The 24,838-nt window shown below is 48.2% G+C and overlaps 1 protein-coding gene across 2 annotated transcripts in view; it reads right to left on the reverse strand.

The window, feature by feature from the left end:
- RABGAP1L (RAB GTPase activating protein 1 like) overlaps positions 1–24,838 on the reverse strand; it is a 298,612-nt gene that overhangs the window by 129,582 nt on the left and 144,192 nt on the right. For both annotated transcript variants that reach the window (XM_033067687.1, XM_033067688.1), the window contains exon 15: positions 2,308–2,421. In XM_033067687.1, the coding sequence (XP_032923578.1) occupies positions 2,308–2,421 (114 nt within the window). The remainder of the gene's footprint in view (positions 1–2,307; positions 2,422–24,838) is intronic.

Here is a 24,838-nt window from a genome sequence, read left to right on the forward strand (position 1 = left end):
AGGCGCATGTCCGAGTTTCGATCAAAATTTTAGTCAAAAGGGTGCGCCTTATAGTCATGAAATTACTGTAATTATCATTCACATCCATGGCCAGATTTAATTCTATTAGGGCTTTAGTTTCTCAAACCTGATCCCTGTCTAATTGGACAATTTCTCTGTATTCCTACCAGATTACCTGCCCTTGCTTCCACCCTCTGTAGGCTTCCTTCTGCATTTGAGTTTGTCCAGGAGCACCTTGTTAATCTATACAGGTCTCCGGGCGTTTTTTCCCTGACTTTCTCTTGTCAAGGATTCACCACTTCTGAGTTTCAAGATCCGTCAAACAAAGAGAACTAACAGCTACAGCAACATTCTCTGCAGGAGCAGTAGAGGCCTTGAGAGCAAGGAAAGCTCCCAGATTTAGAAAACACGAATTCTACAGAAAGGAAACAATGCAGGAAGGTCTGAGATCTGTGCATCTCTGAAGCTGCCTGCTGGACAGATAATTCATCTAAGTTGCTTTCAGTTCAGACAGATTCACTCCTTTATTTGTTCTTTATAAACAAACTAGACTGAGATACACCTTGATAAGAAGAATTTTTCTTTTCTAAGAACGCTCCCAAATTCTTTCATCACTCTCACAGAACTTCAGATTCCAATGTAGAATATTTGCCTTTAATTCTGGACACTGTAACTAACAGCAGCTGCAGTAGCTGCAAAACACTGAGTTGCTCAAGTTGAACTGTACCTACACAAGGTTCATCCATCTCCACATCCTTTACACCTCATTATTTACCATCCCCTTTTTCTCTGTGTCACCAAGACATCTTCATGAGAAAGGACTTTCTGGTTTCTTTCAGGTGACTTATCAGAGTACATGGAATGAACAAGGGATATTTATAATACTTTGAAATCCATTTATTCAGTGCCTGTTTAGGAACCTGCTGGCCAGTCTTTAACACCTTAATGTGTATCTTGTTCATGCTCTAACTCGTCCAGCATTTATACATTCTTAGTGTAGCAGGCTACAGGAGCTACAAAATTTCCATCAGAACACCTTCTCCAACGAAACCTGTATTTCTGGGTTTTTGTGTTAGCTTGTCATGATCTATTTTCATTAAAACACTTAGGCCTTCATTATAACATACTTCTCACATTAATTCTTGAAAAACTGAATTATTCCACCATTTTTCACTTAACTGATATCAAAGTGGCAAGCCCACAATTACCTACATTGTTATTCTTTTTCATAGACTGCACAGGAGTTGTTTCCCATAGCCCCCTAGCCCTCCAAGACTAGAGAGAAATCACTACCACTGATTGGTTCTAAGTTCTCTCTGTTCCCTAATTTTGTACTTTTTAATGCGAATTACTGACAATACTGAACTCCAGTAACTAAGCTGTTGTATTTAACAGTCATCCAAATTCTATTTGAATAGGAGTTTGTATCAGCACAGAATTTATCTGGAGAAACAGAAGTATGTATGATTATACCTCAAAAGCTGAACGCTTTTTTTTCTGCCTGCTATGACAACTTCATAATTTCTAGCAATCAGCAGGAGGTGGAAACAGCAACAAGGAAGAAGGGGGGAAAGGGAAATGCTTTGTCTATGACAATCATTCATTCCACATGAACAGAATTAATTCTACATTATATAATATGCTACAGAATATTCTACATGAATTTCATTAATTTTAGGAAAAAAAGTGAAACAAAAACTATCTGCCAAAACCACAGCAAAATCTACAACTGGCAGGCAGAAAAGTACCTGCTTGGCTGCAATATTTTACTTTCTGGATCTCTCTCAAACAACAGAAGTCTGTCTGTATGATTTTTAGCACCTCAACTTTCCCATGTGCAAATTGGAAAACTTGAGAGTGTTTTTCATTGGAGGTGATCTGGCAGCTCTAACTGAAAAGCTGTGCTCATACACTGCTTGTGGAATGGTCAGCAAACTTGTTCTCCAGGTAATTATCTACAGACATTCTTGTTTTAACCTCACAGCAGAGCTTGCTCTGAGGGTTTGTTTTTTCTTCCTCTGCAAATCCTCCACCTCACAGCAAAAGAGGTTCTCCTACACCACTCCCTGTGAAAAGGAGCTCTCATCACCTCAGCAAGGCCAGCTTGAGCCTCTTCTCACCTGCACCTTAGGACGTACCAAATGCAAGGTTCTAAAAGGTAATGAAGAAACACCAAATCTCCACATACATTCTAAACAAAGCTTTAAAATCTTATGATTAACAACTTGGACCAGAACAGGGTTATCAGGGCAAAAGAAAGTCACACAAATATGGAACATATTTTAAAATTCAGAGTACTGACTGTACCTTACAGATTTTGTATAGAGATTCCTGACCATCTCCTTCTGTATCCTTAAAATAATCATGTGCTGGATATGTACGATGGATATCTCGTTTGATGACACTCTCTTGAGAAGAATCCCTGCCAAAAAAAAAGAGAAAAATCCTGACACTTTAACCCATTAACAGTATACAGTAATTTCACAACCATAAGGCGCACCAGACTATAAGGCGCACCCCCCAGGAGTCAGCAAAATTCGCAACTTTGTAGATCAGATAAGGTGCACCGGAATATAAGGCGCACTTTTTTTTTGCGCGAAGATCCGTGTTGCGCGCAACAAAGTAACGAATTAGTAACGGAATCCTGCCGTGGTGGAGTTTACTGGCATGTGCTTAGATTGGAAACATTTTAACAGACTGGTGTTAGCCTTTAAACGCAGTCCCAAGCGCCCTCCCCGTGTGCAGGGCCCGACACTCCCGCCCGCCCCTGGTTGGCGAGGCGGGGCTTGGGGCAGCAGTGGCTCGCGGTCGCCGCAGTTCGGGGCGGCCATGGCTCACATTTCGGGGTGCTGTGGTTCAGGGCGGCTCAGGACTGTGCGTGGCTCGGGGCAGTGCGGGCACTGCCCACTCCCTCTCTTCGTATGTGGCTGTTGCTGGCCGGGGACTGGGCAGTGCCGCCCAACCCGCACGGCAACTGCTCCCGCCCCCCCTCGCAGCTCGGCGCTCCCGTGGCACCGCCCCACCTCGCGGTTTGGCTCACGGCTCGTGCTTTTTTTTTTTGCAGCGAGGAGCTGCGCTGCATGCAACAAAGTAAAAAATTACTGGCAGGGGCTCAGTTTGCAAACATTTTTTCACAGATTGGTGTAGCCTTTAAATGCAACCCCAGGTGCCCTCCCAGTGCTGTGTGTCCCGGCACTCTGACCCGCCCCTGGCTGGTGGGGCTCCTGGCTCCCACTGCGCAGCCGCGGGTCCTGGCTTCCCCTGCCCAGCGGCTGCAGCTGCCACGGGCCCAGGCACTCCCACCCGGCGCTGGTTGGCACAGCTCGACTTCTTCTTCCTCCTGCGCCCGGGCCAGGACTGGCGCCGGCCAGCTTCTCATTCCACCCTGGCGCCAGCTGCCTTCGCATTCTGCCCGGCGTTCCGTTCCGCCTGTGCCCGGCACTGCCCGGCTTCTGGTTCCTCCCCCGCCCGGCACTGCCCGGCTTCTGGTTCTTCCCTCGCCCGGTGCCGCCGGGCTTCTGGTTCCTCCAGTGCCTGGCGCCGCCGGGCTTCTGGTCCCTCCCCGCCCGGCACTGCCCGGTTTCTGGTTCCGCCCTCGCCCGGGCTTCTCATCCCTCCCCCGCCCGGCACTGCCCGGCTTCTGGTTCCTCCCCTGCCCGGGCACCACTGGGTTTCTCGTCCCTCCCCGCGCCCGGCACCACCGGGCTCCTCGTCCCTCCCCCACCCGGCACCACCGGGCTTCTGGTTCCGCCCTTGCCCGGGCTTCTCATCCCTCCCCCGCCCGGCACTGCCCGGCTTCTAGTTCCTCCCTGCCCGGCACCGCCGGGCTTCTTGTCTCTCCCCCGCCCGGCACTGCCCGGCTTCTGGTTCCTCCCCTGCCCGGCACCACCGGGCTTCTCGTCCCTCCCCCGCCCCGGCGCCGCCGGGCTTCTGGTTCCTCCAGCGCCCAGCACCGCCCGGCTTCTGGTTCCTCCCCTGCCCGGCACCGCTGGGCTTCTCGTCCCTCCCCCGCCCGGCACTGCCCGGCTTCTGGTTCCTCCCCTGCCCAGCACCGCCGGGTTTCTGGTTCCTCCAGTGCCTGGCGCTGCCGGGCTTCTGGTTCCTCCAGTGCCCGGCACCGCTGGGCTTCTCGTCCCTCCCCCGCCCGGCACTGCCCGGCTTCTGGTTCCTCCCCCGCCCAGCACCACTGGGCTTCTCGTCCCTCCCCCCGCCCCGGCACTGCCCGGCTTCTGGTTCCTCCCCCGCCCGGCGCCGCCGGGCTTCTGGTTCCTCCAGTGCCCGGCGCCGCCGGGCTTCTGGTCCCTCCCCTGCCCAGCACCACTGGGCTTCTCGTTCCCTCCCCCGCCCGGCACTGCCCGGCTTCTGGTTCCTCCCCCACCCGGCGCCGCCGGGCTCTGGTTCCTCCAGTGCCTGGCGCCGCCGGGCTTCTGGTCCCTCCCCTGCCCGGCACCGCCGGGCTTCTCGTCCCTCCCCCACCCGGCGCGGCCCGGCTTCTCGTTCCTCCCGCGGCTGCAGCGGCTGCGCCACCGTCGATTTCCCCCGGCCCCAGGGGTCGCACTGCCGCCACTCTCCCCTGGTTGCCCGTGTCACGCCACCGCTGCCCCGATGCCGCCGCCGGGCGGGCTCTGCTCAGCTTGGGGCTGTTGCGGGCTCACACTTCTCGTTCCCCCCGCAACCGGGCCGGGGCCGCCCGGCTTCTCATTTCCCCCACGCCCGGGCTGGGGCCAGCACTGCCCGGTTTCTCGTTCCCCCCTGCCCAGGGTGGCGCCGCCCGGCTTTCTTGTTCCGCCCGGGTCGGGGCCGGCGCCCCCTCCCTCTCTGCGTGGCTCCTGCTGGCTGCAGCCGCCTGCTCCCGCCCCCCCTCGCAACTCGGCGTTCCCGCGGCACCGCCCCCTCATTGTGGCTCACACTTCCAGTTTGGCAAATTTCACAACTTTGTAGATCAGATAAGGCGCACCGGACTATAAGGCGCACTTCCGGGTTCGGGGAAAAATTTTAGTCAAAAGGGTGCGCCTTATAGTCGTGAAATTACTGTAATTAAACATAACATAATAAAAAATACAATGTGTACTCAACATTGATACATTAGATAACTGCTTTCCTGACCTCTCCAAAGACGCTTTGAAAGAAACTGAAAATCCTTTGTAGTCTCTTAGGCACTTATAGTTTGACAGTTTTACAAGAGTAACATGGTATGTTTTCTATCCTGCAGGCTTATAGTTCAGCTTTAGAACTCTGAGGAAATACCAGTTGTTTAATTGTTGGTGCATTTTTTACCACAGATCATACACTTAATGCATTGCTCTGGCAGTAACAAACAAAACAAAACTGTCTCTGTCTCTTAAAGCTACTAATTTGAAATCTTGTATGTATGAACCTACCATAGAAAGTGTTACTTAAAAACTCATAAAGAATTTCAATAAAAAGATGGGAATCACTGCAAACAGACCTAACAAACACCACTGTGTAGATAAGGAAGTTGTATTAAAATGTCAGAACTGGAACTACACCAGTTAATTATCTTCAGGTTCCAGTGAGCGGTACCTTTAGGGTGGTAAATATCAAATGGTGCTTGTCTCCATTACTTTTGTAATCCTAAAGGAAAAACCAACAAAATATTCTCTTGTAACTTGGAATATAAATTGTTTACAAAAACTTTTATATTGAAAACAGAGTATTTCTTTTACAGAAAAGCTTCTAAACTCACAGACTGTGTTTTGTTAACCAGGATTCTCTATTAAAAAGCTTCTTTACACCTGTTGGAGTCAGCAACCAGGCAATCTCCCGAATTTCAATGGTCTTCTAATTCCATAGTGTCTCTACAGGGAGCCTGTGCCACACAGTAATGCAGCTTCCTGGTTGGCTTAGCTGGAAATCTACAGCAATTCACAACTCCAGTTCCCTTTTGGATAAATCTGTAGCCAATACACTCCAAGGAATCACTCCAGGACAGATGTGGCTGTGCCAGAGATGAAAGCCCACTGCTGCATTTCTCCATTCCCTTCAATGGCAGCTAAGGAAATGGATGCAAGAAGCTTAAATATCACCTTGTGTTGTCTCTCTAAAGTTGATGGCTTCTCTGAATCTTGGTTATCATTAATTTATCCAATTAAAATATTCTAATGTTTGGTGATCTAAACTGGGGCTTTCCCTTTGTTTGACTTTAATACCTCTAGCACCAGAAAGCAATATGATCTGTATTTTGTGAAGTCATAGAAGCCCAGAATGGTTTAGGTTGGAAAGGACCCTAAAGCTCATCCAATTCTACCCCCTGTTCACGGGCAGGGACACCTTCACTATCCCAGCTTGCTCCAAGCTCTGTCCAACTCCAACCTGGCCTTGGACACCACCCAGAGATGCAGGGATGGGGCAGTCACAGCTTCTCTGGGCAACCTGTGCCAGGGCCTCACTGCCCTCATGGGAAAATAATTTCTTCCCAATATCCCATCTAACCCTGCCCTCTGGCAGTTTGAAGCCATTCCCTGTGTCCTATCATTCCAGACCCTTTTCCTAAGTTCCCCTCCAGCTCTTTTGGAGCCCCTTCAGGCCCTGGGAGGGGGTCTAAGGTCTCCCTGGATCCTTCTCTTCTCCAGGCTGAACACCCCTGGCTCTCTCTTCCATCCTGTCCTCATAGGAGATGTGTTCCAGCCCTCTAAAACGCCAGGCACATTTTTATATGACAGGTAAGGTTACAAAGAAAGATGATATTTTTATTATGCCAACTGGTACCATTGAAGAAAATAAACACACTTTTATGCTTTTGCTATGTTATCATGTTTATTGTCAGGACAATCTAAGCACCATGCAACCATCAGCAATCAAAACTAGCCCACACTGTCTGAATCACAAGCAAAAAACCACAGACTAATGACAAAAAATTTATAACAAGTACAGTAATTTCACGGCTATAAGGCACACTGGATTATAAGGTGCACTCCCGGGTGTCGGCAAATTTCTGAACTTTTGCCAATATACAGTAATTTCACGAATACAAGCCGCACCATTTTGACTAAGATTTTACTCCCAAACCGGAAATGCGGCTTATACTCAGGAGCGGCTAATATGTGAATAATTTTCTGACATTTAAACCTCAGAAGTGCCAGCCAGGGTGCCGAGCCGAGCAGCTGCCAGTAAAAGCCGGCATTTCGCGATTGTTACAAATTGTTACTGTGTTGTGCCGCGGGTGGAGCCTGGCTCTCTGCAGGCAGCATGGGGGGTGAGGAGAGAGGAGGGAGAGCTCTCTCCTTCCCTCCTCTGCCGCAGCCGGGGGAGAGGACAGGGGGGCCCCGTGCTGCCATTGCCGCGACCCAGGGGGAAGGCGGGGGTCCCGTGCCGCCATTGCTGCGGTTCAGGGAGGCGGCAGGGGCTCCGTGCCACCATTGCCGCGGTTCGGGGAGGCGGCGGGGGCCCGTGCCACCATTGCCGTGGCTCGGGGAGGAGGCGGGGGGCTCCGTCCCCGCTCGCCTCCGCGGGAGCGGGGAGGGTTCCGTCCCTGCCTGCCACCACAGGGCAGCGCTGGGCCAGGGCGAGTGAGCCCCAGAGGCGGTGGCCGGCCTCGAGTGGCCCCGCCGAGCGGCCCCACCGAGCTGGGCCACCCTGGCCCCATCAGCAGCCCGAGCGGGTCGAGTCTGCACAGCCCGAGCCGAGCCAGTAAACCCTGCCCTGTCATGGTTCTGTACTAATTGGCAACTTTGTTGCACGGGGGTCGCTGTGAACGACAGAGCGGCTTATACTCAGGTGCGGCTTATTTATGGACAAAGAACGAAATATTTGCCAACACCGAGAGATGCGGCTTATACTCAGTGCGGCTTGTATTTGTGAAATTACTGTATAAGGTGCACTGGACTATAAGGTGCACTTTTGTTTTTCAGTGAGGATCTGTCACTGGCTCCCCTGCGGATTGCTGGCTGAGGCTCCGCCTCCACCCGGCAGCCGCCACGCCGTGGGCTCACCTGCACCCGGCAGCCGTGGCCCTGCCAGCACCCCCTGCGGCTCGTGGCTCATACTTCGGGTTGGCAAATTTCCGAACTTTGTCCATGTATAAGGCGCACCAGACTATAAGGTGCATTTCGGGGTTTGGGCCAAAATTTTACTCAAAAGGGTACGCCTTATAATCACGAAATTACTGTAGTTACCCAATCAGACTTCTTTAATGATTATTCTCATTTACATGGCTTCCAAATACCAGAGAGGCTGGATGACTGCAGTCTGCCTCCCAGATCTATCTGACTGTTCAGTTAAATTGTGAGAAAATGTCTGAAACAGGATTTAAGATCTACCAGCAAAGTTACAGAATCTATTATATAAATCTGTAACATGCATTTTTCAGCATGAGCTTGAAAAGAACCACAGAAAGTTTTAGGAAGACCACCACATCCAGCACACACAATGTTTTCCAGTCAAGCTGAGATATTGTGCCTTGACTGTCTCACACTTCTCTTGTCTTGACTGGGGAAACCGTATGTGTAACTGAGTACACAAAAGTTGACAAGGAGAATGTCCATGTAGGGTCAAAAATATTTGTGTAAAGGCCAAAGGCACATGAACTTTTTCTGAGTTAAAAGGAGCCTCAAGCAGTCTTCATCAGCCCTATTAATGAAAGATTTTAAACCCAGAGGAAAATAATTAAATAAGATATACATGCAAACGGTCCAAAAGAAGAATTACAGTAATTTCACAACTATAAGGGGCACCCTTTGACTAAAATTTTGGTCCGAACCCGGAAGTGCGCCTTTATAATCCGGATGTGCCTTATATGTGGACAAAGTTCGGAAATTTGTCAACCCGGAAGTTGCGAGCTGCGAGCCGAGCCTGGGCCTGCAGGAGTTGTGGCTGCGCAGGGAAAGCCGGGAACTGCGGGAGCGCGGCCCGCTGGGCAGGGGAAGCGGGGACCCGGTGCGGCCACCGGCAATGGAATGTTGGCACCCGCCGCGGTTGCCAGGTGAGGGGATGCTGGGACCCACTGTGGCCGCTAGGCAGGGGAATGATGGGACTTGCTGCTGGCCGCCATGTGGGGAGACACCGGGACACAACGCAGCTGCCGGCCAGGGGGGAAGCGGGGCAGCCGCCAGCTGGGAGGAAGCCGTGAAGTGGCACAGCCACCGGCCAGGGGGAAGCTGGGATGTGACACTGGCCAGGGGGAAGCTGCGACGGGGTGCAGCCACTGGCTGGGGGGAAGCCGCAACGGGGCGCAGCCGCCGGCCAGGGGGATGCTGAGACCTGCCGTGGCCGCTGGCCGGGGGTACATCAGGATGCGGCGCGACCGCGTGGTGGGAGCCGGGAGCTGTGCCAGCCGGCCACGGGGGCAGGCAGGAGTGCCGGTGCCCGTGACACGGGGTGGCACCTGGGGCTGCGTTTACAGGCTACACCGATCTATGAAAAATGTTTGCAATTGAGGATCTGCCAGTAATTCGTTACTTTGTTACGCGCGGCACGGATTCTTGCTGCAAAAAAAGTGCGCATTATAGTTCAGTGCGCCTCATATAATGTACAACATTGAGAAATTTGCCAACTCCCGGAGGTGCGCCTTATAATTCGGTGCGCCTTATAGTTATGAAATTACTGTACATGCAAAGATTGGAGAATTAACTCCTTCTCAAAAAACAATCTCTCTTTGAAATATGATAAACCCATAAAGGATGAAAACCAAGTACAGTAGTTTTCACGAATACAAGCCGCACGGATTATAAGCCGCACCCCCGGTGCCTCGGACAATGTTGCTGTCTTTGTCAATAGATAAGCCGCACCCCGAATATTAGCCGCACTTTCGTTCGTCGCGAGAATCCGTGCGCAGCTTTCACAAATTGGCCAATTAGTAACAGGATCGCGGCATAGCGGGGTTTACTGGCTCGGGGCGGGGCCCAGGCAGGCTCGGCCCGCTCATGGTTGCCGACGGGGCCGGGTGGCCCAGCTCAACGCCACGGCTCGGCGGGGTTGGCCGGGTGGTGCTGCCGCCGCCGCCGGGCTCGCTGGCCCCCCTCTCCCGTCAGCACCGCCCCGCGCCGCGTTCGCTCGCCCTGCCGGCAGGGCTGCCGCCGCCGCCGGGCTCGCCGGCCGCCCCGCGCCGCGTTCGCTCGCCCAGCCGGCGGGCTGTCGCCGCCGCCGCCGGGCTCGCGGCCGCCCCGCGCCGCGTTCGCTCGCCCGGTCGGCGGGCTGCCGCCGCCGCCGGGCTCGCCGCCCGCCCTGCGCCGCGTTCGCTCGCCCGGCCTGCAGGCCTGCCTCCGCCGCCAGGCTAGCCGGCCGCCCCCTCCCGTCTGCACCGCCCGCCGCGTTTCCTCGCCCTGGTCGGCCACTGCAGGCCCCCGCACCGCCGGGCTCCCCCACGCTGCTGGCCCCGATTCTGCTGGGCTTCCCCCGCTGCCAGGCAGTCCCACCCGTCGGCCTTCCTGCTTCTGCCATGCTCCCCTGCACTGCTAGCCCCAGTTCTCCCGGGCTCCCCCGCCCTGCTGGCCCAGGCTCTGCCGCCCCCTGCCCCGCCCTGCTGGCTCAGGCTCTGCCGCCCGCCCCCCACACTGCTGGCCCCGCCTCTGCCAGGCTTTCCCACCTCTGCCGGGGCCAGCCGGGCTCCAGCTTGGCTTGGGGCTGCCGCGGGCTGTCACTTCCGTGTTGGCAGCTTTTAGAATTTTGTTAATGTATTAGCCGCCCCGGAATATTGGCCGCACTTCCGGGTTTTCCACCAAAATTTTGGTCAAATTGGTGCGGCTTGTATTCGTGAAATTACTGTAACTAGTCTAAAGAGATCAGTGTAAAACTACTTTCTAAAATATATCCAAAATATGTAAGTTTCTGTGTTTTTCCAGGTAGAGTTTGTAGATAGCATTGTTCTCAAGTACCAAAGCACATGAGTTTACAGACACCTTCACTTAGGTTTTCAGACAATTTTTCTTCTTATGAAAATTATGATTAGTTAGTTTATTAGTTAGGAAAAAAAGGTGAGATGGTTATCAAGGCATTCAGGGTTCTAATGCTCTTTACTTCTCAAATTCATTTCAGTGCTGCCAACTCAGAGAAAATATTCTACCAAGGAAAAGCATTATCTTCATATGTCAATGCTATGACAGCTGCCATGCTACTGAACAAGCTCTGCCTCGAGTTGTCTCTCTTCTAAAACAGCTGAATTTCTGCAATGGAGCAAGAGTATTGGAATGTTGACTCCTTGACACTCCTGCCATTTCCAGATATTAAGAAGCTGCTGAATATGGGCAGTTGATGCGAGAAGGCAGATCAACACAGAAATAAAATGAAGAGAACAGAAAACCCTTATATTGAATAAATCTTAAAAGAAAATTAGGGATACATGAGCAATCACAATAAAGAAATACAGGTCAATCTTTATGCATGCACTTCAGGAATTGTTTTTAATTAAGAACATCTCACATACAGTTCAAAAAGAACCTCTACTCATTTGTCACTAGCGGAGCCACTCTGGTGATGAATTACAATTAGGGAGTAGAAGAGATTCCTGGAGGCAGAGCCTTGTTTATTTTGTTCCAAGAAATGGAGAATAAGTGTTGTATCAGCCAGAAGAATTTATAAAGAAAGAAAAATCTCTTGGGGTGTAACATCTCAATGCTGTCTTACTCAATACTTGCCCCACTTTTGCCCAAAATTACTTTCATGAAAACAGGTACACCCCTAATGAAAAAAAATGCCTAAAGTGATCAGCTGAGTTTTCCTTACTGTACTGCCTGCATTACAACTTCTGACTCAATATGGAGAGATGCAGAATTACAGTTGCAATTAAAGGAATTCAAGAGTTTAATGTGACTACTGAATAAATAATAAACTGGACAACAAGTGCCTCAAACCTGGCATTCAAACCGAGCAGCACTTCTGACCTCAATCTCCTTGTGCTCAATTTCCCTGGTTAATTCCCCATCTCAGTGGGGTATTATGAAAATCAATTAACATCTGAAGCACTGAAATACTGTAGTGATGAGTCCTGCAAATACGCCAAATAGGAGAATAATAACTCCAGCCTCAAATCCTGATCTGAATGCTGCCTAGTAAGGCACAGGGTTACACAAAGCAAAAATAGGAAGGGGGAAGAAAAAGAAAAATAAAGTACCTCATTAGATATGCACTAATCCTTGTGTACAAAATAGGCAGAGATCCCAGGAAGAAAACAACCCAAAAGAACTATGTGGGATCAAGAATATACCATTATGTGTATGAACAGGCAATTTTCATGCTGTACTTCACTTCCAAAGGCTTACGTCTAACCTTAAACTCATTCAAGTTGGGTTTAACCACATGTTTACACACAGAAATATGATTTGCATTTTCTAGTGGAAGGTATCACCCACAGCAGGGGGTTGGAATGAGATGAGAGTTAAGGTTCCATCCAACACAAACCCATCTGGGATTCTGTGTCCTGGAGACTCACTTCAAGTTCCTCTGCTTGGCCCATTTAAAAGGTCTGCATCTCTGGTCAGGCTGAAAGAGCTGATTTTGCACAGCACATCATCCTGCCTGTACTTCATCTCCTCACCAGCCAAAAATAACTAGATCCAGAGTACCAAGGAAAGTAAGAAAAGGGGAAAAGAAATCAAAATGGACTTTCAACAACTAAAATTACCATGCCCGGGAAATCTAGTGTGTCATACTTCTTAAGGTTTAGATACTGAAACTTTTCTACATGTTGTATGGAAAGTAAAAATTCCTAGGCCAACACAGACATTCACCACTTGTTTAGCCAGGATGTGAAACACATCTTCTGCTGATATCTGGAGTTGGAAGTAGCCTCAATAAACCGTCTCCTAACCCTGAAAAGCCATAAATTTAAACACTCACTTGCCAGCTGCGTGTTACTGACATTATGACATTCTTTCAGTAGCGAAGTGTTTGTTGAAGGAAAAGATTTTTGTCATATTTTTTATTTTGTTCCTTCAAGTTCTTTATGGTTCTGTGCAGTTCCCCACACACAAGCATGGAAATACGAGTAATAACTTTAAGCCCTCTAAAACACAATCACAAACAGGCCAAAAATACAGAGTACCCAAAAGTTATGAGGTCAATCAACTTGGGTTTGAAATTATCTGCAAAACTAGCACATAGCTTTGTTCCTTGTTATTACTGATGCCCTACCAAATTCCTGCTTTCAGCAAAATCTGACAGCACATTGTGCCAACACATCTTATATACATCATCAATCCCTTTCCTCTTCTCATTTTACATACATACTATAACCCTCCAAGTAGAATGTGTGATCCAAGAAAATCCCAGGTTCCCTACTAATCAGTATTTAGAAAAAAAAAATTGACAGCTCTTTTAAAGACATTGAAGAAAAGATATCTGGATTATGCTCAGTTCTTCTGTAGCATTTTTGTAACACATACCTTGTTGTTCAGCTCCTGTCTATAAATAGATTATTTTTTAACCAGCATCAGCTTTTATTCAACTGAGAGCATCTAACACTCAGAAAGTACTAATTAAAAGAGAAATAGAAACTGAGAAAAAAACAAAGGATTATTCTTTAGAGTATTTTTTTAAAACAAGCATTACATATCAATATACTGACAATCAATATAGTATTTAGGTTAATTTAGTAAGTACTCTGGTGTGGAGACCCTGCAAGGCATTCTCAGTTTAAGGGAAACACTAATGGATTCTCTCAGAACAGCTAACCCTGTTCTGTTCTCTGGTTGGCCCTGTGCCTTCCCTGTCCTTCAGTCTTTCGGTCACTCCCACCCTGTTCCCCTGTTGGCCCCCATGCCCTAACCCCACCCTTGTAACAACCTCATGTCCCCTGGTAATTGGTCTCTGATACTTCTTCCCCTGCCCTGCTCATCCCATGTCCTTACCTAGACTCGCAGCACAGGCCTTTGCCTTTTGCCTCTCACCATGGACTGTCCACATGCATGGCTGAAATAAAGATCTCTGTGAAACCCCTGCAAAGGCCCTTTTTGCTTCTTTACCTGCACCATCTCAACAACCACCCTAACCACAACAAATGACACCCTGAACATGGATGGATTACTCTGAGAGCATTTCTTGACCCCAGTGTGGTGAGTTTGAAATTTATTGCTCTTTGGAACAAAACTGCTGTCCTCAAGCAGGAGGAACAGAAGGCTTCCTGCTCACAGGGCCTGATCAATAGTTTGTATCTGAGCATCCCTGACAGGTCACATCTGGAGTGAAATTTAGTATCAAAATCTCTCTTTTCTCATCATTTTGGATTACTAATATAGCTCTGCCCAAAGGAAGTAAGGATCTTCTTTTATCAAATTATGTCCCATTCTTCTCAAGCTATGTTTGAGCAGGTAGTGGCTGAATTTTGAGAATTCCCAAGACAGGATCCTCAGAAACGATCTTTATGTCTCTTTTTAGGCCAGGTATGCAAATTTACCTATAATTTCTAAACAGACAGTTCTCTAATTGTAAAAAGGCTAGCAGGATGGAACTCTCCTGCTTTTACATGCATTACTAGTGGGGCTGCACTAGCCAGAAGCTTGTTAGGAACTGTTGTATCACCCACATGACTGCCAAGGAAATGGGAAATGATGTTCACTTTGTAAGACTGTCAAAGTATTTTACAGAATCGCAGAGGATCATTAAAATTGGAAGAGACCTTTAAGAAAGATCATTGAGTCCAACTGACAACCCAGCATTGATAAATCACGTCCTCAAGTGCCACATCCACACACTTCTTGAACACTTTCAAGGATGGTGACTCCATCACTGCTCAGGGCAGTCAGCTCCAATGCCTAATCACCCTTTCAGTGAAAAAAATTTCCCTAGTATCTAATCTAAACCTGCCCTGGCCCAACTTGATGCCATTTCCCCTCTCATTCTGGCAGACCATTTCTCTCAACACTTAAATCAATCTTAAAACTACTTGGGAGTAGGATGATGAGGACATATTGACACCATCTGTCAAGCATAAGGTTTTTTAACTCTCCCAGAAGGTGCTGCTGATAGTTTTTAGCTACAAGATGATGGACAAGGTAGACCTGGGTGATGAAGAATCGCAATTCCATGGTTCTTAAAGACTGTAGAAGGAAAAGGAGGTCTGAGAATAATACTAATACCTATGTCAATACTATTTTGTAGGTAGCTTTGAAAAACAAAGGGATGTGTTGCGACAACTGTCTTGAGAAGGCGAAAGAACTGTTAGAGAAAGTACAGAGGATGCCATGACATTGATATGCGGACTAGGGCTACTGCCCTATGGAGAAAGGCTAAGCAAATTGTGGCTGTTCAGCCTGGCGAAGCGAAGGCTATGTGGAGACCTCACAGCATGTTCCAGTATCAGAAAGGGGCTACAAGGAAGATGGAGAGGGACTCTGCAGTAGAACTGAAGTTAGATGGAATACTGGAAAGAAATTCTTCCCTGTGAGGCTGGGGAGGCCCTAGCACAGGTTGTCCAAAGAAGCAGTATTTGCACCATCCCTGGAAGTGTCCAAGGCCAGGTTGGAGCAGCCTGGTCTAGTGGAAAGTGTCCCTGCCCATGGCAGGGCGGTGGAATGAGATGGTCTTTAAGGTCTCTTCCAACCCAAATCATTTTAGGATTCTATATTTTAGCAGTCACAGAGGTAAGAAACAGCTCAGACCTTAGCAGGGTTGAGCCATCAATCAGCAACAGAGGAAACAAAATTTATCTCTAAAAAAAATCGCAACAAAAGTAGATCAGACACAAAACAATTCCACATAAACTCTGTTGTTCTGAAAAATAAAAGATATCCATGACCTTTACTAACTTGTAGCTTATTTTCCTTCTCTTTCCCATTCTGTATGCACACTCTCTCTCTCTTATGCCACTGATACATAATTTATTCTCCTTACTCTGCCAAATCCTGTCTGAACGTTGTTGACAGAAGTAAAACACTATTAGTGCTACTGGGCAAGAGGTCAACTTCTGAATGTACCAAGCTTGATGTTTTACTACTGGCAATGTGATGAATTCAGAGTTAGTCCTATGGACTCAGCTTAGAAACTCCCTGATTTCCCGTAAGAGCTGGGGTGCTCTGTACACCACCTGATGAGGGTCGGGTATGTTTTTTCTCCACACGATGCATATCTGTTCATAGATCCCACATAATTTCCATTTCTATTTTACTATAATTTACTTTATTTGGGTTATATGATCTTTAGCAGATATGATATCAAGCATTCCTTTGTTAAATGCCAGAGACAATTGTTTAAGCATTGGATTTTGTCTGAGATTTGATCTGCTTTTTAATGGCTAGCACTCCACAAGGTTGGCTGTTGGAGTCAAGTGAGACAAGAGACTGCCTGAATCCCTCAGGCAGAGGCCAGAGTGCAGAAATTGAATTAAAGCCTTTGGATGGATTGAAACATATCAAGCCACCCACACATAGAATGGAAGTTTAAGTAGAAGATTAAGTATAAGTTTAAGTTTAGGTGTAAGTTTAAGTTTTAGGATAAGTAAGTACAGTAATTTCATGACTATAAGGCACACCGGATTATAAGGCGTACCTCCGGGAGTCAGCAAATTTCGCAACTTTGTACATTATATAAGGCGCCCCGGACTATAAGGTGCACTTTTTTTTGCAGGGAGGATCCGTGCCGCGCGCAACAAAGTAACAAATTAGTAACAGAATCGCGTGATTGCAGGGTTTATTGGCAGGTGCTCAATTTGGAAACATTTTAACAGATTGGTGTAGCCATTAAACACAGACCCAGGCGCCCTCCCCGTGCGCGGGTGGGACCCGGCACTCCCGCCCGCCCCCAGCGCCAGCTGGCGTGGCTTAGGGCTGCTGCGGTTCAGGCGGCTTGGGACTGCCCGTGATTCGGGGCTGCTCGGGAGTGCCTGCGGTTTGGGGCGGGGTGGGAGTGCCCGCGGTTCGGGGCTGCTCAGGAGTGCCCATGGTTCGGGGCAGGGTGGGAGTGCCCGCGGTTTGGGGTGGGGCGGGAGTGCCCACAGTTCGGGATGGGAGTGCCCACGGTTCGGGGTTGCTCGCCCACTGTTCGGATCTGGTGTGGTCATCTTTCTCAGCACCTCCTCTGGTATTGTTCTGTCTCTGTAGTCTCCTGGGGGCTCTCTTCGTTTACTCAACAGGAAGAGGTGCTAATGAGTAACTCTTCGCACTCAGTGTCTGTAAGCACTTAAGTAGCAGGATTTGATAGCAAAGGACATTTCATTACACGCACGATCCTGGTGGAGAGCGGGGCGGGGTGGTCTCCTCAAGCGTAGCAGTCGCAGGAGCAGGGAAGCGAGGTGGCAGTGCCAGGGCTGTCCCAGGTTAGAGACGGGTGAAGGAAAAAAAACTCCGCTCACTGAGTGCATCCCAGTTCTCAGCGCTGATCTCAGAACCAGGATGCTTCACCAGTGTCGCAGTGCAGGGAAGATCCCTCTGCTGAGAAAAAAACCTCTCTCCTCCACGTTCGGGTCGGCGAAAGAGTCCCCTGGAATAACAAAACATCCCCCAACCATCCATCCACACCCCTTTGTCTTGAGCAATTAAAAGGGTAATGGAGCCGTCCATCCAGGATAATGTGAAAAAATTTCTGTACCAAGGGAAAGAGTAAAAAATTCCCCCAATCCCCAACACGCGGTTTTACAGGAAAGGTGCTGAATTTCCAAACCTTTGCAACATATCAGAGTAGCCTTTAAACACAGCCTAAAAGAATCAAAACACTAACAAAATACAGAGAAAAATCACTCACTTCTATGAAACTTTTAAACAGCTTTATGTTTAAACAGGTTCATCTTTAAACAGCTTTATGTTTAAACAGGTTCATCTTTAAACAGGTTCATCTTTAAACAGCTTCATTTTTTAGTTGGTTCTATTCATTTTCATTGAAACCTTCGAAGTCTTCGTCCTCCATATCGGAAATCATCAACTGGGCGATGGTGGCATCCAGCAAACCCGAAGCCATATCGCTCGTATCTTCATCCTCAGAGTCATCAGCTTCGGCACTCTTGATGCCGTCAGTGGTATTAAATCCTGGAATGATGTCAGCCCTCACGAACCCTTGGATGATAGTAGCGACTGTTATTTTATCCCAGGCATCCAGTATCCACTGACACACAGTGGCATAACTTGCCCAGCACAGCCTCCCGTTGGTCGTGTAGGAATGCTCACCTTCTACCATCCAGTTTTCCCACAGAAGTCGCAGTTTAGCCTTAAAGGAACAAATAATGCTTATGTCCAGTGGTTGCACTTCTTTGGTTAAACCACCCAGTATTACAGCCAGCTCTGAAGTTCATCTTTTTCACTAGGGCTTTCACGCTACCAGTTTTGTGGGCAAGTATGGAATCGAAAATCAGCAGTCCCGGCAACTTAATATTAAAGAACGTATCTGGTCTACGAGCATAAACTTTCGTTAGCCAAGTCCTCATCACCTGTTCATCCATCCAGCCTTTTGGATTCACTGCAACAACTATTCCCGTTGGAAATTCGTCTTTAGGGAACGTTTTTCTTTTAAAAATTACCATTGGGGGTAATTTCTGCCCATCTGACGAAACACCGAGAACTACAGTAAACGATGTCTTTGCATTCCCTGTGGTGCGAACTGGTACCCTGGGTCTTCCGGTTCTCTCAACAGTTCGAGTCAATGGCACATCAAAGGTGGGGGGGACTTCATCCATATTGATGATGTGTTTGGCTTGTATATTTTTTTCAACAATCTTGCTTTTGCAGTAACTCCTGAACATGGCTAACTTTTCCTTGTAATCCACCGGCAGCTGCTGAGAAACCGTCGTTCTGGTACGGATGGAAAGCTGCCGTCTTTTCATGAAACAGAAGCACCAAGACGGCCCTGCTTTAAAGTCATCTATACCCATTTCATTTGCAATCGCTTTTGCTAGTATCCGAATGGTGACAGTTGAGAAGCTTCTGCCAGTTGCTCGTTGTACACAAATACATCAGTCCAGTCTGTCTTCTAGTTACGGCCATCTTGCTATATTCCTGCGAAAACTTTTTGTCCTCTTCTTTGCAAGACGGAGGTCATTCTCTTGCTGTCTCCACTTGCACACCATGGACTCATTAATGTTGAATTCCCTAGCTGCAACTCTATTTCCATGTTCTTTTGCATGGTTGATTGCTTTTAATTTAAAAATCTGCCTCGTAAGCTAGTCTCCTCTGTGGAGTCATGTTGAAGTCACTCTCCCCGTTAACACCCACCCTCAGTAATGCCTTCAACCATGGGTCCTGGTTTCCCCCCAGCTGGTAGCCGTGCAGGGTCCTGGCTCCCTCCCCACAGCTGCAGCTCCCACGGATCCCGGCTCCCTCCCCGTGGCCACAGCTCCCGCAGGTCCCGGATCCCTCCAAGCAGCTGCAGCTCCTGCGGGTCCCAGCTCCCTCCCCGCGGCCGCAGCTCCCGCAGGTCCTGGCTCCTTCCCCGTGGCCTGGCAGCTCCCGCGGCTCCCGGCTCCCTCCCCGCGGCTGCAGCACACATGGCTCCTGGCTCCCCCCGTGCGGCCGCAGCTCCTGGATCCCCCTGCGTGGCCGCAGCTCCCGCAGGTCCCGGTTCGGCTCGCAGCTCGCACTTCCGGGTTGGCAAATTTCGCAACTTTGTACATTATATAAGGCACACTGGACTATAAGGTGCACTTCCAGGTTCAGACCAAAATTTTAGCCCTTATACTCGTGAAATTACTGTAAGTCAATAAGTAAGTTTTAGGGTGAGCTGCAGTTCTTTTAGTAAGTAAAAGTTTCAGATGCCAGAGTAGAAGGACAAGTTCTAGTGAAGGTTAAAAACACACTAATGCTTTCAGTAGAGGCTCTAGAAGTTCGTTGGGAGACCATGCTTAGACAAAACAGGGCTCCAGTGAGAATATTGCTTACATTTTTCAGATAGGACAAGATCGATCGTATATGTAGTTTATATGTATCCTAACTGTTAAGAAATTCGAATTCTAAAAGGTTAAGTGGTAGTGGTCCAAGTTTATGTCTTAGCTTGTTAGAAAAATCCTATATAAGATTATGTATTAGGGAGAGTTAGTGCTTTTTGCCATCGCTTTGCCATTGTTTTCTATTTTGCTTTGCTATTGCTGTGCCAGCGTCTTCAAGACCCAAGTAGAAGATAGGAGCTCGGGCAGCAACACCAGCCCTCTCTGGGACCCCCAGGGACGGTTCCTACTTCTATTTGGGACTTTATGCCAAAACTTAGCATCGACTTTATTGTCTGTGACTGTGCCTTTGAAGACTGATGCACTTTTAAAACAAATAGCCTTTTTAGCAACTATTAGCTGCTTTAATAATTTGGAGATAACCCCACACAAAGGGTGCGTCAAGAGCACCAACCTCACAGTTGGCCCTCTGGAGAACACAAGGATAGATTAGCCCAAGTAAATGCTACCTTACCCAGTTTATTCATGACCATTTCACCTTTTTCTCTGATATGTGTATAGGCACTAGCTTACAATTTGTAAAACTGACAAACAACAAAAAGGTAACCAACAGATTCAACCATGTAGTTTTGTCCAAGTTCCTTCTGGTTTGCTGATTTCTAGATTGGGTTTCTGATTATGTCTCCTATGGTAAAGCCACAAATTGTGGGAGGGTAGCTTGTAAAGATAGTGCAGAAATTACAGTAATTTCACAACTATAAGGCGCACCCTTTTGACTAAAATTTTTTCCCCAAACCCGGAAGTGCGCCTTATAATCCGGATGCGCTTTATATATGGACAAAGTTCAGAAATTTGCCAACCTGGAAGTGCGAGCTGCGAGCTGAGCCAGGACCCGCAGGAGCTGTGGCTGCGCAGGGGGAGCCGAGAACCGTGGGAGCTGCAGCCGCCGGGCAGGGGAAGCCGGGACCCGCCGTGGCCGCTGGCTGGGAGGGACACCGGGATCCGCCGCAACCGCCAAGTGGGGGGACGTTGGGACCCGGCGCAAGCGCCAGGCGGGGGGATGCTGGGACTCAGCGCGGCCGCCAGGTGGGGAATGCTGGGACCCGGCGTGGCACCAGGTGGGGGACGCCGGGACATGGTGGTCGCCGGTCAGGGGGATGCCAGGATGCAGCGCGGCCGCCGGCCGGGGGGAAGCAGGGATGCGGTGCAGACACTGGCCAGGGAGACGTGGCGCAGCCGCCAGCCAGGGGGCCACAGCACAGCCACCAGCTGGGGGAAGTGGTGCAGTCGCTGGTTGGCGGGAAGCCGGGATGCGGCGCAGCCACCAGCCGGCAGGAAGCGGCGCAGCCGCTGGACAGGGGGAAGCTGGGACCATAGCGTGGCCGCCGGGCGGGGGTCGCCGGGACCCACCGCGGCTGTGCAGTGGGAGTCAGGAGCCATGCCAGCCGGTGCCAGGGGCAGGTGGGAGTGCTGGGGCCCGCGGCACGGAGAGGGCGCCTGCAGCTGCATTTAAAGGCTACACCGATCTGTGAAAATTGTTTGCAAATTGAGCACCTGCCAGTAATTTGTTACTTTGTTGCACGCAGCGCAGCTCCTCGCTGCAAAAAAAAAGTGCACCTTATAGTCCAGTGCGCCTTATAGTCGTGAAATTACTGTAATTTTCCTCAATGATTTACAGCTGTACTGATTGCTTAGAAGTGGAGACATCCTTGCCTGTCCAATGAGGATGGGTATTATAAAAGAGTGGGTTAGCTGGTTGAGAGTAAGTTATAGGTGGAACGTGAGAACCAGAGTCTGCTGCAGTTTGAGATGGAGTCTGCTGGCTGTGCTGTGAGGAGGAACGGATATGTGGTTATACAAGGGACAGGCAGGCTTAGGCAGTCAGGTAAGGGAAGGTTGGGGTTAGCCAGTCATGAAGAAGGAAACTTGCAGAGGGAAGAAGTCAGTGCTGTGTGGAGCTGCCTGTGAGGAAAGGAGTTGGTGCTTTGTGGAGCTGCTTGAGAGAAGTCCACAGAGAAAACGCATGAAAAGTTTTTAATAATGGACTGGTGATGGTGCCAGTTGTGTCTATCTTGACATAATCGCTACAAGAAATGTATTTGTAAAGATCGTAAAAATTATTTTTGTAATCAATCTGTAATTTGAGATTAAAGTATTTCTGACTCTACCACCAACACAGAGTAATCTCTGTGTGGAAGGGTTAAGGCCTGTTTCTAACAAGCAATATTAACTGCCCCAGTATCAGATGGTTGTGGAAAATTAATGTGAAGCTTCATAGGAAATGGAAAAAGTGGCGTATTTGCATTCTTGATTCCTACCTATATACCCCAATTGATGGAGCTTCAAAACTTACTATGATTTTTCACAAGTGCCTAGAAATTTCCACTGCAAGAAGTACAAGACCCCGAAAATATAGTAACTCTCTAAAAAACCAAATCTTTTAGAAGAAAAGCCTGGGTCTTAGAAGGTAAGTTTCCTATAGCATTACTGACCAAGCAGATGTCTTTCTAGTCAGGATTTCTTTCAACACATTTTTACAAATTCTGAAATTAGGCCTACTTTTGCCATCAAAAGATAACAGGACCAATGTAACCAGTTCAAGTCTCGTTTTCCATTGTTCCTTGACTTGTCCTTTGCAAGCTGAATCTAAGAAAGAATTCGAATAAAACTCACAGCTACACCCTGCTAGCACACCCTGACCTTTGGCATCTGGTATTGCTTGCTGCTAGCAAAATGTTAATAAAAGGAGAAAATGTTGCAAGTTTGTCAAATTCAGTGATATGCTTTTAATGAGAAGGAAATGCCTTGCACAGCAGTATGTAGATAAAGAATTGCCAATATATTATCTTTTAAAAGCTCTTTAAGATTGTAGTCGTTGATGTACACAGATTGTTTCTTCAAAAAGGAAACTCCTGTCCTTCATTTTCTTAAACAATTGAGTTCTTCCAATAATCCAGGCAGAAACACTTAAGCAAGACCCAGGGCAAGCTGTAATGTTTACATTCCAACTCACCTACATCCTAGATGCACTCCCTGACAACAGCTCTGGAATCCAGCAATCATTTGATATCCTGTACACCTCACTTTAATACTTGCTGTGACAACATCACCTTCATATTTTCTTTGCTGCAAAAGGTACTTCGTTATTTGGAAGGACACAGTTTTTTTAACCATTCATCCTCCAGGACGATTAAGATACCATTATAGTGCAATCTTCTCAATTCTCTTTATAAGAAAAAAGAAGAAAAATAAATAGCTCATGGGTTTGTTGACTTAAAAGCCCTTTGCATCACTCAACATTGAGTGGCATCAGCCCACCAGACCAAGACTCTGGATCTTCGAAGCATAAAGATCATAATCACTTTTTGACAAGATCTGTAAGTCTTCACTCCAGACTGAGGAAACAGTACATGGCAGAAGATAAAGGCCAGCCAGACAGGGAAAAGAAGAAAAATACAAGCACATGGGTTTTGTGCCTGCCACAGTCAGAATGGGAAGTAATTATGAAGATGCCACTAACGCTGTACTAAAAGGAAAAGTTAGATAAGGCCAGCTACTAGTGACCATAACACTTTATTCAAATTTATTCCTGTTTTTTACTCAAATTTACTTTAAAAAGTCCAATTCCTCTAAAATTTCTAGCTGAATCCTTCACTCAGTGTATGAGACACTGAAGACAGCTGAACCTGCATCCATTTAGGTGTCTGCTGAGAAATGAGTGCTGCCACAGGAGGTGGCATCTCCAGTTGTTGCATTTGAGCTATGAGAGTTGTGAAAATAATATAGCAATAAAGTTCCTTCAGTGCAATGGAGAAGTAAAAAGCCCCTTATTTAAAGAAACACTACAATTTTATACAGAAGTTCATGGAGTGAGCCTAGACATAATCTGATTGGTGCAAGGAAGCAACACTTCTTGAAAACATGCTTTTATGAAAACAACACGTCTTTCATGTATCGAGAAGATGTTTAATTATTGTTATAATTCCTTGTCCTTGAGCAGCCTGACAAAAAATCAAAGACTCCTTCCCTGGCTCCCAGCAGTATCCTAAGGACAGGCGTGTACTGCAAGTGTATTTTGCAGTTGGCTGCAGGATGGAGCATGGGCATAAGCAATTTAGAGACACTGATACAAGGAGACTACAGATCGCCCTTAACCCTTCCCTCAAGTCTTCTCCTAGTTTCAAGGAGAGGGAATGCAGCGCACTACATATAGATGAAAGTAGGTTTAGGCAGATGCTGCTTAGGCTTACAGTGACTTGACAGTATTAGAGCTTATTGTTAGAAGCCTTTAATACAACTTTAGATGAACTAATGAAGAAAAATACTAGAGAGAAAAGACTCACAAATGTTTGACTGGGAAAGGACCTCTGAAGGTCACCTAGTCCAACCTGCCTGGCAGGGCAACACCTATTGACCATGTCCAAGCAGCTTTTGAAGAGCTCTCTAATGGTAAAGACTTCATAGCCCCCCTGGGGCAACCTATCCTTGCTCACCCACACAGTAAAGGAGTTTCTCCATACGTTCTCATGGGGCCTCCTGTGTGTGCAGTGCCTCTCACCGGGCAACACTGAGGAGAACCTGGCTCTGGCTTCTTTAAAACCTTGGAATTTACGCACATCAGTAAGAACCCCTCGGCCTTTTCTCCTCCAAGCTGAACAGTGCCAGCTTTCCTCATAAATAGAGATGTTTTCAGTACCTTCACCTCATCACTAGCCCTTGCTAGACTCCTTGAGTTTCTCAAGGTGCTACAAAATTCCATGCCCGCCAGTTCTGTGCCTTGAACCTCCCAGCAACCAGCATGTTCAGGCTATAGAGGTTTCTGGATCCAGCTTCCCCAAGCTCCCAACACCCCCCTCTTCCCAGCAGAGAGGACAGCACCACACAGGACAAAGAAGACTTCTGCATGTACAGTAATTTCACAACTATAAGGCACAACCTTTTGACTAAAATTTTCCCCCAAACCCGGAAGTGCGCCTAATAGTCTGGTGTGCCTTATATCATACACAAAGTTACAACATTTGCCACCCCGGAAGTGCGAGTCCGCAACAGTTCCCAGCTGAGCAGAGCCCGCCTGGCAGCGGC

This window comes from Catharus ustulatus, chromosome 9 (assembly GCF_009819885.2).
Source record: "Catharus ustulatus isolate bCatUst1 chromosome 9, bCatUst1.pri.v2, whole genome shotgun sequence".
NCBI classification, from domain to species: Eukaryota; Metazoa; Chordata; class Aves; order Passeriformes; family Turdidae; genus Catharus; species Catharus ustulatus.